The 14,417-nt window shown below is 45.6% G+C and overlaps 1 protein-coding gene and 1 long non-coding RNA gene across 2 annotated transcripts in view; one reads left to right on the top strand and one right to left on the bottom strand.

Annotated features, from left to right (window-relative positions):
- Positions 1-12,163, top strand: part of LOC117024862 (uncharacterized) — a 14,515-nt gene extending 2,352 nt beyond the window's left edge. The window contains exons 2-3 of the long non-coding RNA XR_004423531.1: positions 2,113-2,330; positions 12,099-12,163. This is a non-coding gene — a long non-coding RNA (uncharacterized LOC117024862). The remainder of the gene's footprint in view (positions 1-2,112; positions 2,331-12,098) is intronic.
- The window catches only part of SDHA (succinate dehydrogenase complex flavoprotein subunit A), a 24,614-nt gene continuing 14,918 nt past the window's right edge, over positions 4,722-14,417 (bottom strand). Inside the window, exons 10-15 of the mRNA XM_033110484.1 lie at positions 14,095-14,266; positions 11,475-11,593; positions 7,107-7,218; positions 6,864-6,994; positions 6,321-6,434; positions 4,722-5,109 (exon numbers count right to left, since the gene is read on the bottom strand). Coding sequence (XP_032966375.1) covers positions 5,023-5,109; positions 6,321-6,434; positions 6,864-6,994; positions 7,107-7,218; positions 11,475-11,593; positions 14,095-14,266 — 735 coding nt within the window. The 3' untranslated portion in view covers positions 4,722-5,022. The remainder of the gene's footprint in view (positions 5,110-6,320; positions 6,435-6,863; positions 6,995-7,106; positions 7,219-11,474; positions 11,594-14,094; positions 14,267-14,417) is intronic.

Raw genomic sequence — 14,417 nt, 5'->3', positions numbered from 1 at the left:
AGTCCCCAGCCTGGACTGGCACAGCCAACACCCTCTGTGGGGCCCAGAGGGCTCCGTTCCACTTTGTGATTAGCTCTAGGGGTGGGTGGGTGGGGGTGGGGAGTCAGGAATCACTTTCTGAAGGCTTACAATGAGCTAGCAGCTGCTCTAGGGTTTAAATGCTACGTTATGGAATCCTCATGCCAGCACCTGGTCCACATTTCACTGATGACAAAACCATAGCTGGCCTAAAGTCAAGCAGGCAAAGGAAGGAGATTCTGCCTGGGCTTTTCCTGCATTGTCTCAGCTCTGGCAAGACAACTCCAAAAAGGGAGATTAATCACTAGGAAACGAGGGTCTATAGAAAAAGTCACCTCGCCCCATGTGTGCTCATATAGATGCACAAATGCATCTAGGAGTCCAGAGACTGGCCTGGTGCGTTCAGACTAGGCAGCCTCAGTCCCTCCCTCCACCTCAGCCCTGATCTCTGAAGGGCTCAGTGTGAGCACTACACGTGAGTCACGTCCCCGTGCTGTGCTGCTCGGGCACACCTTCACTCTCGAGTCCACACCATGGACCACTGCCATCGGTGGGAGGCATTGCCTTGAAGTCCTGTCGCTACTTAACAAAGAGGTACGGCAACCATGGAGAGCACCTCTGCCAATAGAAAGAGGCAGACCATGTCGACCCCGCTTCTGCTGACTCTTTCATTTAAAGTATTGATGTGCTTGCCACTATCTCCTTGCCTCCGTCGGATCAATTCCCTGCTAACCAGGTGTGTTCTAAGCTTTCCATTTAGACGGTGCTCCTGGAGGGAAGAGGAAAGACAACACTGCTTTCTTCCCTACCTTAACGTTGTATCACAACTATCTAGTGTCGGGCCACTCTTTCCTTTTGGTCTAATTCTCTGAGCTCATTGGCATATTATGCTCAGAATTTGTCTAAACATTGGCTTTCTGGATGCCGGCATTCCTAGCAGTTTCCACAGTCCACCCTCTTGTTCATGCTGCCTTTCGCGTTCCGTAAGCTCTCTATAAATGTTAAACGATGACCAGTTATGCCCCTTCTTCTGTCCCGTGTGAGTGTGCATTTGCACACACACATTTTGTATCTGCCCTCCAAAGGCACTGTGATTCATTACCTATGTGTTGTCAGCTGCACTGGGACATTGGCACAATGGAGAACCTCTCTTTCTCAGTCACTTTCCCTTTCAGAGCCTCTAGTGCAGAATTGTGGAGAACAGAGCCCACCGCACCCAGCTTCCCCCTCCCTTTGCAACACTGGCAGAATTCAGTATGAAAGGATGACTACACTTTGTGTTTATCGGGCTTTTTACTGAGTAGTGGTCAGACACTGTTTCCCCGAAACAACAAAGACCTAGCCAATCAGCTCTAATGCGTCTTTTGGAGCAAAACTTAATATAAGACCCGGTCATATGTTAATTTTTGCTCCAAAAGACACATTAGAACTGATTGTCTGACGAGGTCATATTTTCAGGGAAACATGGTATGTGGTGTGGAGTATGAAACGATTCTAGCATATGTCTACTGGCTACTGAAACTTTCTGCATTGACGGCATTGTTTTGTATCTGTTGTCCTGCATGGCAGCTACTTGCCACATGTGGCTACTAGCACTTGAAATGCATCAAGGTGATGCGGGAATAGGATTTTAAATTTGATGCGAGTTTAATGAACTTAAATATAAATAGCCATGTGGCTGGCTGTTGCATGGACAGTGCAAGTCTGAGTATGTTACCATGTTCTCCTTTTTGCTTCTTTTAGTCTTTGTTAGAAATTATCCACATCTTCTCTTTGGGGAGTATTCTTTTTTATCTTGATTCGTATTTTTTTTCTTCTCTGATTTGTCAATTTCCCTAACACGTGGATTCATTTACAACCCGTCATATTTGCAAAATCTTTTCAGTGAAATATTCTGTTCCAAGGCTCATAAACTAGTGGAGTCCCATAGACACATTTCCAGACTACCCACCCGCTGGTGCTTTTGTTGGTCTCAGAATACACATGAAAGTAGCCTGAAGGCTCAGAAGTAGGAGGCAAACAAGGAAACTACTCCCATCAGTTATTTCTTTGAAACCAAATTGGCCTTTCTATTGTCATCTTCTCATGCTTCAGGAGTACCTGTGCTGGCTCTTCATTCACTGTCCTCACACCTGAGTGTGGCAGAAAGCCCATGTGAATGCTTCCACTCAGCTCTCAAAATGCTCTGGCAGACTTTCTCATTGCGTGTACTGACTGGGATGAAGTGGTCTGAGGTCATCAGTTGTCTTTCCACCTGTTTGCTCCTGAAAATTGTCTCCTTCACGTTTGTTGGGCCACATCGTTCCATGCAGGTACCAATTCTCAGGCTGTACCCCAGGGCCTATTGCATCATAAGTTCTGGGGTGGGTGGGGACCCCAACAATCCCACAGAGTAACTCTGGTGCACATTCAATCCAGACCACTGCCTTAGGGATTGCAAAGTGGTGACCTCAAAGCCTATCATCCCTTACTCACATACTTACAGGAATCCCTCTGTAAAGAATGTTCCCTGATCAACCAGGTTACCATTTAACTATTTTCCTTTAATTGTTCATTTGCAGTGTTAGAAGTTAGTACCCTACTTTCAAGAGTGACCAATTACATGTTTTTGTTTGGTTTTGGCTGTTTTTTTTTTTTTTTTAAAACTATGAGTTTACATTGTTTTTAATACATTCAATCTGATTCAATCAGATGCTGCGATCATTATTGTCTGCTGGTTCCCACGCACCGTCTGACATGGTCTCCTGGCAGTCTTTGATGGTCTCTCTGCTTTCCGAATAGAGAAACCATTTTAGGCTCATCTTGCACATTTCCTCCCAACCCAGGAATCAGCAATTTTTCACGGAGCCCTGGTTTATTTCAAGGGGGTACAGTATGCAAGCTGTAGTCCAGGTACTTGGGGTGTCCACTACTACAGGCAGAGCTAGGAATTGTGTATTTTGTAGAAGAACAAGGAAAAGAATGAGTTTACACTTTTATTTCTATTCCAAATTTAGCATTTCAGGGTTTTAACCTCTCTGATTTTGAATCTTTTTCCTTTCTTAGAAAAAAATTAGTTTTAACATAAATGTAGTCATTATTAACTTTAACTCACACTATACAATTTTAAGAACTAAATACCGACACTTCTAACCGTGTTTCCCCTAAAATAAGACCTAGCCGGACAATCAGCTCTAATGCGTCTTTTGGAGCAAAAATGAATATAAAACCTTGTCATTATATTATTATATTTATATTATATATTATATTAGACCTGGGCTTGTATTATAGTAAAATAAGACCCGGTCTTAATTTTTGCTCCAAAAGACGCATTAGAGTTGATTGTCCGGATAGGTCTTATTTTCCGGGGAACACGGTAGTAATGAGATTACTGATGGACATTTAGGATTTCTTAGTGGCTCTATTTGTCATTAGACTATGTGGCTCACTAAGGTTGCAGACTCAGTTCCATTTGAAGTAACATTCTCCTCTGTGCCTGTCACAGCTAGATTTGCAATTGGGTTGCAGACACTCATGTGTCCGTGACACTCCCCCGACTTGTGCAGCCCCAGAACCCACCACTGTGCCTGAGCGCCCTCTGGTGGCTGAAGTGTGGCAGGGAGCAGGCTAGGCGTTGTGACCCCTGATGCAGCCCTCAACCCAGGAAACACAGCAAGCCCCTTGTGCATGACAAGAGGACATGCTGCACAACTTCATTTACATAAAACTCAGAGACGAGGCAAACTAATCTGTAAGGACAGCGAGCAGGTCAGTGGTTCCCTGTGGACTAGTGGGGAGAAAAGGGGGAGGAAACTCAGGGGTGTTGAATGCGTTTTCTTCTGCAATTATACCTTCAAAGAGATGTTAAAAATGCTAATCGGAAAAAAGCAAGCTATAGGAAGATAAAATCTGCTATCATGTGAGTGGTACACAGCCACAGGTTGCCATCATACTTTCTTCTTTGCAACGCTATGGGATGAGGATACAAGGACTGTGTCACTGAGCCCCTAAAGAGAATTGGGCGACACTAACTAAAGCACGGCACTCAGCAATTCTGCACCTGGGACTTGACCTCCAAGCAGCAGCACAGAAAACAACTTCACACTGTTACCCACTGTGGTAGTACTGGAGACAGCACAGACGTCTGCACTAGGGGAGAAGGTCCACTCGGCAGGGAGCACGGTGCAGTCAGAAGGAAGTGTCTGTACTGATGCTGAGGGATGACCCCAGGACACACGGTCCGTGTAATACGACTGAATGTCCGTCTCCTTTCGTTTTCCTTCCACACTCACAAGGAAGAGAAAACAATGCTCTGGGCAGAAGGGGGGCAGGGGAGCGGGTCAGGGCAATTAAGGAGGGGAGCTCCGAGGTCATGTAAATGTCTGATGTGTTTACAAATGTAAACATTTCAAAGACAATCCCGAAAACTGAAAAACAGAATCTTAAGTAGATGAACCTAACTGCCTTGGACTGGCATCTATAGAGAGAAGCCGACTCTGAGACCAGCACTTGGGTGACCCCACGCAGCACAGGAAAGGAAGTGGGGAGGGAAGCAACAACCCACCTACACCCACATCAGCTCCATTTCATATTTGGTTATTTAAATGCTTTCTGACACATGTTCACACATTAAACCACTTGTTTACCGAGAACGAGGAAGAAGTTTTCCTCATTTGCTGCCAAGCACTAAAACTCATTTTTACTTAAATACGTACAACAAAATGTACCAGAATAAAAGAATCACACTTTATATTTCAGGTCAACAACCACGCCTAACGCCAAGTTTGTAATTCATGTTTTATGTAAGGATTGTATCCACTTTTATTATTTTATAAGAATGAAGCCAGGGAATAAAGGTAAGCTTCACACTTCTGATTAATGGCAAGCTGCTGACCACTGGGCAGATGAGCTCTATTCAAATCAATCCTTATGTACTAGAGTACAGGATTCAAGAACAGTTATGCTCCGAACATGTGCGCGAGCTGTACTGTACATAATTACAAGAGCTGGTGGACTCCAGGCCCATCAGTAGGAGCGAATGGCGGGAGGGACGGTGGCGCAGTCAGTCTCATTCAAAGTCTTGTCGATCACGGGTCTGTATTCCAGCGAGACCTTAAAGAGAAGAATCAGTGGTAAGGTGGGGCACAAAATGTACTAACAGCCTTCTCCTTGCGCTCTTTTGAAAAATTAACTATACAACTAGATTTGCAGACAGGTATGCAGGAACTGAAAGGTATTCACTGGTGCATTTTTCAACAACAAACTCAAAAGCGATCTAAACTCACAACGGGGCTCGCCATGTCATTATGATAAATCCACACAACAGAACCCAGCAATTAAAACAAACTGTACAAAATTCTTGATGCTTTACAAAAATGCTCCAAATGCAGGGAAAACCCATTATATACTGTCATACTTGAAGTATCTTTATACTCTGTATTTATTTCCAGTTTTTTTCTTTCTACTTGTCAGTGAATATTTATACACATACACATAAGGGAAAGAAAGTATACATATATACAAAACTTGAAATATTTCAAAATGACAATAAAGGATATTTCTAATTAGTGAGCTTATAAATGTTAATTTTCTTTATTATTTTTGTACTTTCTATACTGTCTAACATGAGCACGTATTTCTTTTATAATCAGAAAAAAACCCAAAGATTACTAACAATTGGCTTGTACCAAGAGGGGAAAGTCTGACTTCTTCCTATACAGTCAGAAAATAGCCTTCCTGAAAAATGATGCCAACTACTGCCAGTCACAGTAGGCGGCCCTATTTATTGTGAAGTGATGAGCACAGAGCAGTGTCTGCAGACCCAGACAAATGATCAAGACGAACCCTTACAAGCTATGAAAAGCTTAGGGCTAAACAGTGTACCTGAATTGTAACGCCTGGCACCGATGCCCAATGGGTGAATGTGTTTGGTGAAATGAGACCGGGAGCCTCCACAGGCAGTTTCCAGGATCTGCCCACCACTCCCCGCCTCTGCTCACTCCAGCATCGCCTGGGCTTCCCTGAGGCTGCCTCCAGGTGGTCCAGCCCAGGGGAGAGCAGGGCAGGAGTGTCTCTCATCCCACCCCTACGCCCTGACCCTCCTCTCCCTGGGCTCGGGAATCACCATGTCCGCCAGCCAAGGCCAGCCCTCTGACCCACCCACCCTCGCTGGATCCTGCTTCCAGACAGAAGCCTGATGACAGTGTCCTTTTCAGTGGGGTGTCACATTTGTCAGCTGTCGATGAAAATCCATGCTGCTGGTCCCAGTTCATCAAATGTAGGGGTCTATTGGTGCCCGTGAGCAGACCACTCCCCCCACCTACCTTCCCAGTCCTGAGGTCGACGTAGGAGAGGGTGTGTTTCCTCCAATGCTGCTCAAATGGCTTCCGCTGCTGCCCCTGGACGGGCTTGGAGTAGTCATACTCGTCCACCCGATCCTGAGGCCGACAGAGAAGGCGTGTTTCAGCAAAGACTGTCAACACTTACATCCCACATGTCTCATTGGTCAAACAGCAACACAACCAGAAAACAGGGCAAACTCACCGCCAGGCTGGTATGAGCCCCGACCCACTTAACAAGGAGGCCCCGTTGTCCCCAGCTGGCCTTGTCCCTTTTCCAGCCCAGGCCCTGCCAGCTACAATTTCTAACGCACCACACGTAACACGGTGCAGCTCAGTACCACACGCAGGGTGTGCAGAAGCGCCACGTGCCAGGGGTCAGCCTCGAGTCAAAGGCAAGTACCTCTGGACCAGCCCATCCCAGATCCCAGCCTGCATGCATCCCGTGTGCACCACGGCCCAGTCCCGACGAGGTCAGGGCCACTGGGGCTGGCTACCAGCTGGCAGCGAGCGGGTTTGCAGTGGCACCTTGTAGTCTTCCCTGGCGTGGGCCCCACGTGACTCCTTCCGGGCCTCTGCCCCGTAAATGGTCTGCAGTGCACAGAGCATCAGGTTCTGCAGCTCCAGGGTCTCCACCAGGTCGGTGTTCCAGACCATCCCTGGGGACACACAAGGCTCCCGTGAGACAGACCGGTCCTGTCAGACAGCCCCCACCCCCGTCAGTGTGGATGGGGCATCCAGCATGGGCAGAGAGGCCTGGGAGCTGCTCACCTCTATCAAACGTCTTCAGGTGCTTGAGGTCCCCATACAGATGGCTGATCTTCTCACAGCCTTCCTGCAGCACGCTGCCCACCCGGAACACGGCGGCGTGGTTCTGCATGGTCTGCAACACCAAGCCCCACTTGACCTTGACGCACACAAGGCCACCCCAGCCATGGCTAACCCCCTAGATGTTCTTCATAAGGTATTTATGTAACTAAACAGAAAACTAGGAAATGCAGACTGTGTTTGTTACTCTGAATTTTAAAATGTGGTTTTTGTTTGTGAGATACTCTCGTAGCAACTTTCAAATACGCAGTAGTTTGTAACTATAGTCACCATGTAGTACGTCCATTGCATCCCCAGGACGTATTTTTAACTCATTTTACCCAGCCCCACTTCTGGCAACTACCAATCTGTTCACTGTACCTATGAGCTTGGTTTTGTGTGAGTGTTTTAAGGTTCCAGCGACATCATATGGTATTTGTCTTCCTGTGACTTACCTCACTCAGCACAGTGCCCACCATGCTGTCGCCCACGGCAGGACTCCCTTCTTCTCTATGGCTGCATAGCAGTCCACTGCACACATGTGCCCCTCTCCATCCAGTCATCTGTCGATGTTTCCATGCCTTGGCTACTGTAAGTAATGCTGCAGTGAACATGGAGGAGCACGTATCTTCTCAAGTTAGCATTTTCTTTTTCTTTGGATAAATACCCACAAGTGGAATTGTATGTCCTCGTTGGAAAAATGTCTATTCAGATCTGCCCATTTTTCAATTGGATTGTTTGATTTTTTTGCTCGAGTTTTGAGTTCTTTAAATATTTTGTACATGAGCCCCTTATCAGATAAATGATTTGCAAGTATTTTCTCCCGTTCAGTAGGATGACTTTGCATTTTGTCGGTTTCTGTTGCTGAGCAGATGCTTTTTGTGGTCCCACTTGTTTACTTTTGCTGTACTTTAGCTGCCTTTGCTTCGGTGTCAAATCCCAAAAATCATTGCCAAGATTGATGTTAAGGAGTTCACTGCCTCTGTTTTTTTCTAGGAGCTTCATGGTTTCAGGTCTCATCCATTTTGAGTTAATGTTTATGTATGGTGTGAGATAGGGGTCCAGTTTCATTCTCTTGCTTGTGGCTGTCCAGTTCTCTCAAAACCACTGAAGAGATTGTCTGTACATTCATGGCTTCTTTATTGTTAAGTGACTATGTGCATGGGTTTCTGGTCTCTCTCTTCTGTTCCACTGATCTATGTGTCTGCTCTTATGACAATACCACACCATTTTGATTACGGTAGGCTTGTAATACAGTTTGAAATCAGGGAGCATGATACCTCCAAACTTTGTCCTTTCCTCTCAAGACTGCTGTGGCTATTTGGGGCCTTTTGTTTCCACACAAATTTTAGCATTAGTTGTTCTATTCATGTGAAAAATGCCATCAGAATTTTGATAGGGATTACACTAAATCTGCAGATTACTTGGGGTCGTGTGGACATTTTAACAACACTGATTCTTCCCATCTACAAACAGAGAATGCCTTTCCATTTATTTTTGTCCTCTTCAATTTCTTTTTTTTTTTTTTTTAAGGAGCGCGCAGCTCAGTGGCCCATGTGGGGATCGAACTGGCAACTTTGCTGTTATTAGCACCACGCTCTAACCAACTGAGCTAACCGGCCACCCCTTCAATTTCTTTCAGTGTACAGGTTTTTCACTGGGTTAAATTTATTCCTATGTATTTTACTCTTTTTGATGCAAATGTAAATGGGATTGTTCTCTTAATTTCTCTTTCTGATAACTCATTATCACTGTATAGAAACGTAACTAATTTTTGTATGTTGATTTTGTATCCTGTAACTTGACTGAATTCGTTCATCAGTTCTAATAATTTTTTGAATTCTTTAGGGTTCTCTCTCTATATTATCATGTCATCTGTGACAATTTTACTTCTTTTCCCATTTGGATGCCTTTCGTTTGTCTCGCCTGACTGCTGTGGCCAGGACTTCCAGTGCTTTGCTGAATAAAAGTGGTGAAGTGGATATCCTTGTCTTGTTACAGGATCTCAGAAGAAGTTTCCAGCTTTCACCGCTGAGTGTGATGTATTCATACTCAGTGGGTTTGTCATCTATGGCCTCTTATGCTGAGGTGTATTCCTTCTATACCCACTTTGTTGAGAGTTTTTATCATAAGTAGATGTTAAAATGAAGTTTGATCAAAGCTTTTAATACATCGTGGCAGAAAGGACACGACCACTCCATCCTGGAATTCCCGAGAAGACAGCCGCTGTATGTGGGCTATGGGCTGCCTTCTCGTCCCACTCACAGGTTTGCTGGTAATATCACGGAAGCCCCCAAACGCCCCCTTGGTGATATAAACCAGGAGGTGTTGAGATGATGAGGCACCGAGTGAGGTGGAAGGTGTGAGGTAAGAGGCCTGGGAACCCTCACTGCCTGGTCTTCAGGTTACTGTGTAGAAGCTCCTCATGTTAAGTACCTTACAGTTTTACTGTTTCTACTCATAAGAAATGTGATATGAACTAATTTTAGGTGTGCTGAGAAGTAGGCTCTACCTTTGTTTCCTATCATTTACTGAATGACTTCTCGTCATCGCTCCTGAAAAGCCCCTTTATTGTGTGCTAAATCAGGGTACTGAGGCCTGTTTCTAGACTTGGTTTTGTTTCACTGACATAGATGTCTCTTCCTCTGCCAGTATCAGGCTAATGGAGTTATACAAGTTAACTTAGTGGAAGCTCGTCGACTTCTTTACAGTGACACGCTGTGAGGTGCTAATGCACAGCTTCCAGGTCAAGGCTTTTCAGGAAGAACAAGTGGAAAACGCTGTCGTAGTGTCTAGTGAGTATCAGGGAAAACACTCGTCCTGGTCTCCGGTCGCTGTGTTTTGCTTCCCTTTTCCACAGTCCTGGTCAGGGCGTTCAAGGCATTTGAACCTTTTTGGCTGCAGCTCATGACATCAACTTCTGAATGGATTATTCTGAGAACCTTGGAAAGCTGCTGATTTTTGAATATGAATCTTTTATCCAGACACCTTATGTCATTCTTACATCGTTTTTATTAATTTTTCACTTTATTCTCTTGGAATTCTTAGGTAATCATATCTGTAATGAATAATTTTGTCTATTCCTTTTCAATACATACCTCATTTCTTTTCTATTTCTACCGTGAAAGCAGTAGAAAAGTCACTCCCCCACTCACTCAAACGCAAGCCCCACAGGGCAGGAAAGTCTGTGTTCTGGTCAGCGCTGACTCTGGCATTGGGAACACTGCCTGGCACGTGACAGATACCAGTACCTGCCTCGTCTGGTAGGAGAGCCTCCAGTGCTCCCTACGCAGTCTCGTACCTCCAGCCTATCTACACAGCGTACACCTGTCCCAGCAGTCAGTACCCTACAGAAGTGCCGCAGGGCCTTAATCCCACATGTCCCTAACTCATGCTCTCGTCCTTACCACTTCAGGAAGCCTCCGTGAGGCCCAAGCCCCACCCGGAGACTGATCCACAGCCCTATGAGAAGGGCTGCACACAACTTTTTCCTGTTGGTGGTGTCTGTATGTATGGGCCACTGGACCCCTTTCACAATCGGACGAACGCAACGGGCTTCTTTTCAGGAAACGTCCACACAAAAAGTCTTGTAAATAATTTAAAGTGGACAGAGATCTTGTTCATGTGCCAAGAATCCCATATTAGAAGAATTTGCTTGATTCCTGTCTGTTTTACATATTATTTTTATTCATCTAAACCTGTGTTAGTTAATGCAGTACCCACTAACCACATATACCTATCTACCTTAAAACTGAAATTCAGTTCTTTAGTCAGACTGGCTACATTTCACGTGCTCTACAGTCACGTGTGCTCAAAGATAACGGAATGTTTCCACCCTCACAGAATGTTCCATCAGACATGCTCTCGAAGGTAAATACTGACAATAACCAATGCACAGATTAGTTTCCACCCACGATCCAGGCTCCCCATTCCTTGATTTTAGAGGCATCAATGGGCCCAGTTTAGAGACTCCCAGAGTTACTGGAAGCTTGGTATGCTGATGGCATTAATTTTTTGGCAATGACATTGCTGGGCTTCTAGGAAGCCTGCTAAAATGAAGCTTCCAGTGGGAACTGAGCCTCCTGGACCTTCCATTGCCCATAGGCTGTGCCGTCCACACTATGGCAGAGATGGTAAGGAGGGAAGCCCACACGCGAGCACCCTGGAGCTCATGACAAGCCCGAGTCCCTGGGCAGCTGGCCCAGCCTCGAATGCGCAAAGACACACATTTCTGTCTCATCGGATCTCTTTTGCACTCCAACTTGCTTCAGCAGGAATTCATCCTTCAGCTTTCATCCCAAAGCCCATGTAGGCTCAGCGTCTGGTTCTTACCTTCTGCATGTTGAGCCGTAGTTCCGATGTTCTTATGCTTCCGTCAGCAAATCTTAATTTGTCAAGGTTCATGACAGATTCTTCCCCAGCATTTGCTTTAATCGGGGCAACTTTATCTCCTGAAAAAAAAAAAAAAAAGAGGCTAGAATTTAACTTCTGAAAAACACTGAGAAAAACCCGATGGATTACACATGGCAGCAAGTGCGTACTATAACTTTTCAGAGAGTTTGGAAAACGCACCTGAACTCCACCTGGACAACCCTATACCCGAGGAACCATCTGTTAACTTGGGCAAAAAAGTAAACATCAAGACAACATTTCTGGTAAAGAGTAGGTGTCCAATAAGCAATTTTTGAATGAACAAGAGAAACCATCTCAAGTTTAAAAATTAATTTATACGAACACACTTTGCACTATTCCTCTACTAAGGGAAAATGGCATCCTTCAGAATAGCGGTTCTTAGCAATTCTGCTAACACCCTTCCCACCCAGGTCTCCTGCCAATCCTGACCCTTGTGCCGTCTTACTTAAACCTCAACGTCTGCTCTCCCACCTTTCTATAAAGATAAATATTTTGAGGAGTTTTAAGGCTTTTCTGGGATGACATGAAACGTTTTATATCCAGCAGGTGATATATGCAGGAGGTATGCAGTGCAGGAGACAAAGGCCTGCAGAGCTGCTTGCAGCCACTCTCTCCAGGGGACCTGGCACTGGCCTCTCTGCTGCCAGAGCTCTTCTAGGCAGCCGGCTGGTTCGTTTGCTTGTTTTTCATGTTTTAAAAAATGGTCATTCAACTAATCAGAAACAGTTTTGGAGACAAAGAGGAAAAACTGAGGGTTGCTACATGGGCGGGGGGGTGGGGTGAGGGTAAGGGGGAAGGTGAGGGGATTATAAAACAATCAGTAACCACTGACTCTGGGTGGTGAACACACAATGTAATTTATAGATGATGTGATACAGAATTGTACACCTGAAATCTATGTAATTTTACTAACAATTGTCACCCCAATTAAAACAAAACAAAAAAAAAGGTCATTCAGTAAAATTGACTCTTCCCTTTAGGTGCATAGTTCTACAAATCTTAACACGCACACAGATTCCTGTATCCACCAGTCAGAATACAGATTGGGATTGTCAACATTTCAATGTTTAAAATATTCACATTTTGAGGGGAGCAGTAGTATAAACATTTTTCTATTCCTCTTTTCACTTTGAAATTAGAGGACAAGTAAAGTCCACCGCCATGTTTAGAGATTTGCGACCCTGGACAGAAGTGCGTAGGCCCCACCACAGGCAGGATAGGGTCCCTGGCAAATACCCATCCATCTTCCTTTGTCCCTAGTTCTGCCTTTTCCAGAATGTCATCTAAATGAAACTGTACAATGTAGCTTCTGAGTCCGGACCATACAACCTCTCATATCTGAGTCATGCTCACTGCTGCACGTATGGCTAGTTTGTTCCTTTGCATTGCTGACTGTAAAAACATTTTTTATGTGTGTACCGATCCTTCAGATATAGAAGTACAAGGTATTCTTATGAAACTTCCTTATTCTCATTTTCAGAGAAAGGGAACCTCAAGCTTTCCGCCCTGCGCTGAGACTGGGCACCGGGCTCAGCGCGACAGTGAGGAGAGCAGCAGGTCGGGCGCGGACGAGGTGACTGGAGACTAGGCTCCACCCCTGTTTCTCAGCCTGGCGCTGTGATCTGAGCGGGGCGGAGTGAACATGCTGCCACTCCCTTACTACGCACACCTCGGCAACTGCAGACAGGAAAGGGGGTACAGCACCTCATTCCACTAAGGGCTATGCTTCATTAGTGCTTAGTAAGACTGCCTCTTTCTCCTGCATCACTTTCACCAACTTAAAATCTATGCAAAAAACTTCTGCTCGGTAAAAAAAGCGAACTGAACAGTTAAAACCAACAACGAGTGAAATGTAATGGGAAACCTGGGGGCCCAGGGACCCCACTGTCCTGGCCTTGGGAAGTGTCTCCCACTCACATTACTGCTGTAACAGACGGGGCAAGGTCAGCCATGTAGGGTCTTTGGTGGCAGGAGCCACAATAACTGTCTTGGTCTCAATGGGGCTCACACTTCTAGCACTTGGATTGTCCTCTGCAAATATTTTAGTTACCACCAGAAGAAACGCAAGGCTTCAAATCCATTGTGTCACTAACAGGGGAGGCATGACCCAGCCTGTGTTTTGTCTGCATCCCGCCATCCCTTTCTCCTTTAGCAGATTACTTACACTTTGCTTTTAGAACGGCCTAAATTACTTTTCTGTAAGTACCAAGAACTTATATATTCATTTATACCTATGATTTTAAGTATTTCACTGCAAGTAAATATATCAGACAAGTAATATATGATAAACTTTACCTGAAAAGAACAATCTCCTAATAGTGACTTTTCTAAGCAGAACATAATGACTACAAAGTAAAATTCTGACCAAAAATGTTATCCTGTCAGCTTTTAAGACCTCACCCAGCCTGTGTCATCTCAAGTGTATCAACACGAACCCTCTGAATGTGTTTTGTCACTTCTGGGGAAAAAGCAGACTGCTACTGTGTGGTCACAAGCACCCTGACTCCAGAAGCACCCGGTTACTTGAGGAGAACCGTACCGGGTCTGCAGGACTCTGCGATGCTCAGGGCGCACGCCCGGCCAAAGACGACCAGGTCCAAGAGCGAGTTGGCCCCGAGACGGTTGGCGCCGTGCACGGAGGCGCAAGCGGCCTCCCCACACGCGTACAGGCCAGGCACGACTTCGTCCTGGCCATTCACGTGCCTAAGAACCTGTGGGAAAGGAGGGGGGGAGCAGACATGAGAGCGCAGCATACACGAGAACACTGAGTGTGACAGGGATCCTCCGCACGCACTGCCCTGTCACCCTCTGCCCGCGATACGCCACTACCCATGCTGAGGGGTCAGAGTAGCCCAGATGGCA

The sequence above is a fragment of the Rhinolophus ferrumequinum genome, chromosome 7 (genome assembly GCF_004115265.2).
Source record: "Rhinolophus ferrumequinum isolate MPI-CBG mRhiFer1 chromosome 7, mRhiFer1_v1.p, whole genome shotgun sequence".
Taxonomy (NCBI): Eukaryota; Metazoa; Chordata; class Mammalia; order Chiroptera; family Rhinolophidae; genus Rhinolophus; species Rhinolophus ferrumequinum.
Note: the sequence above shows the minus strand (reverse complement) of the source record. Positions and strands in the feature narration are given on the sequence as shown.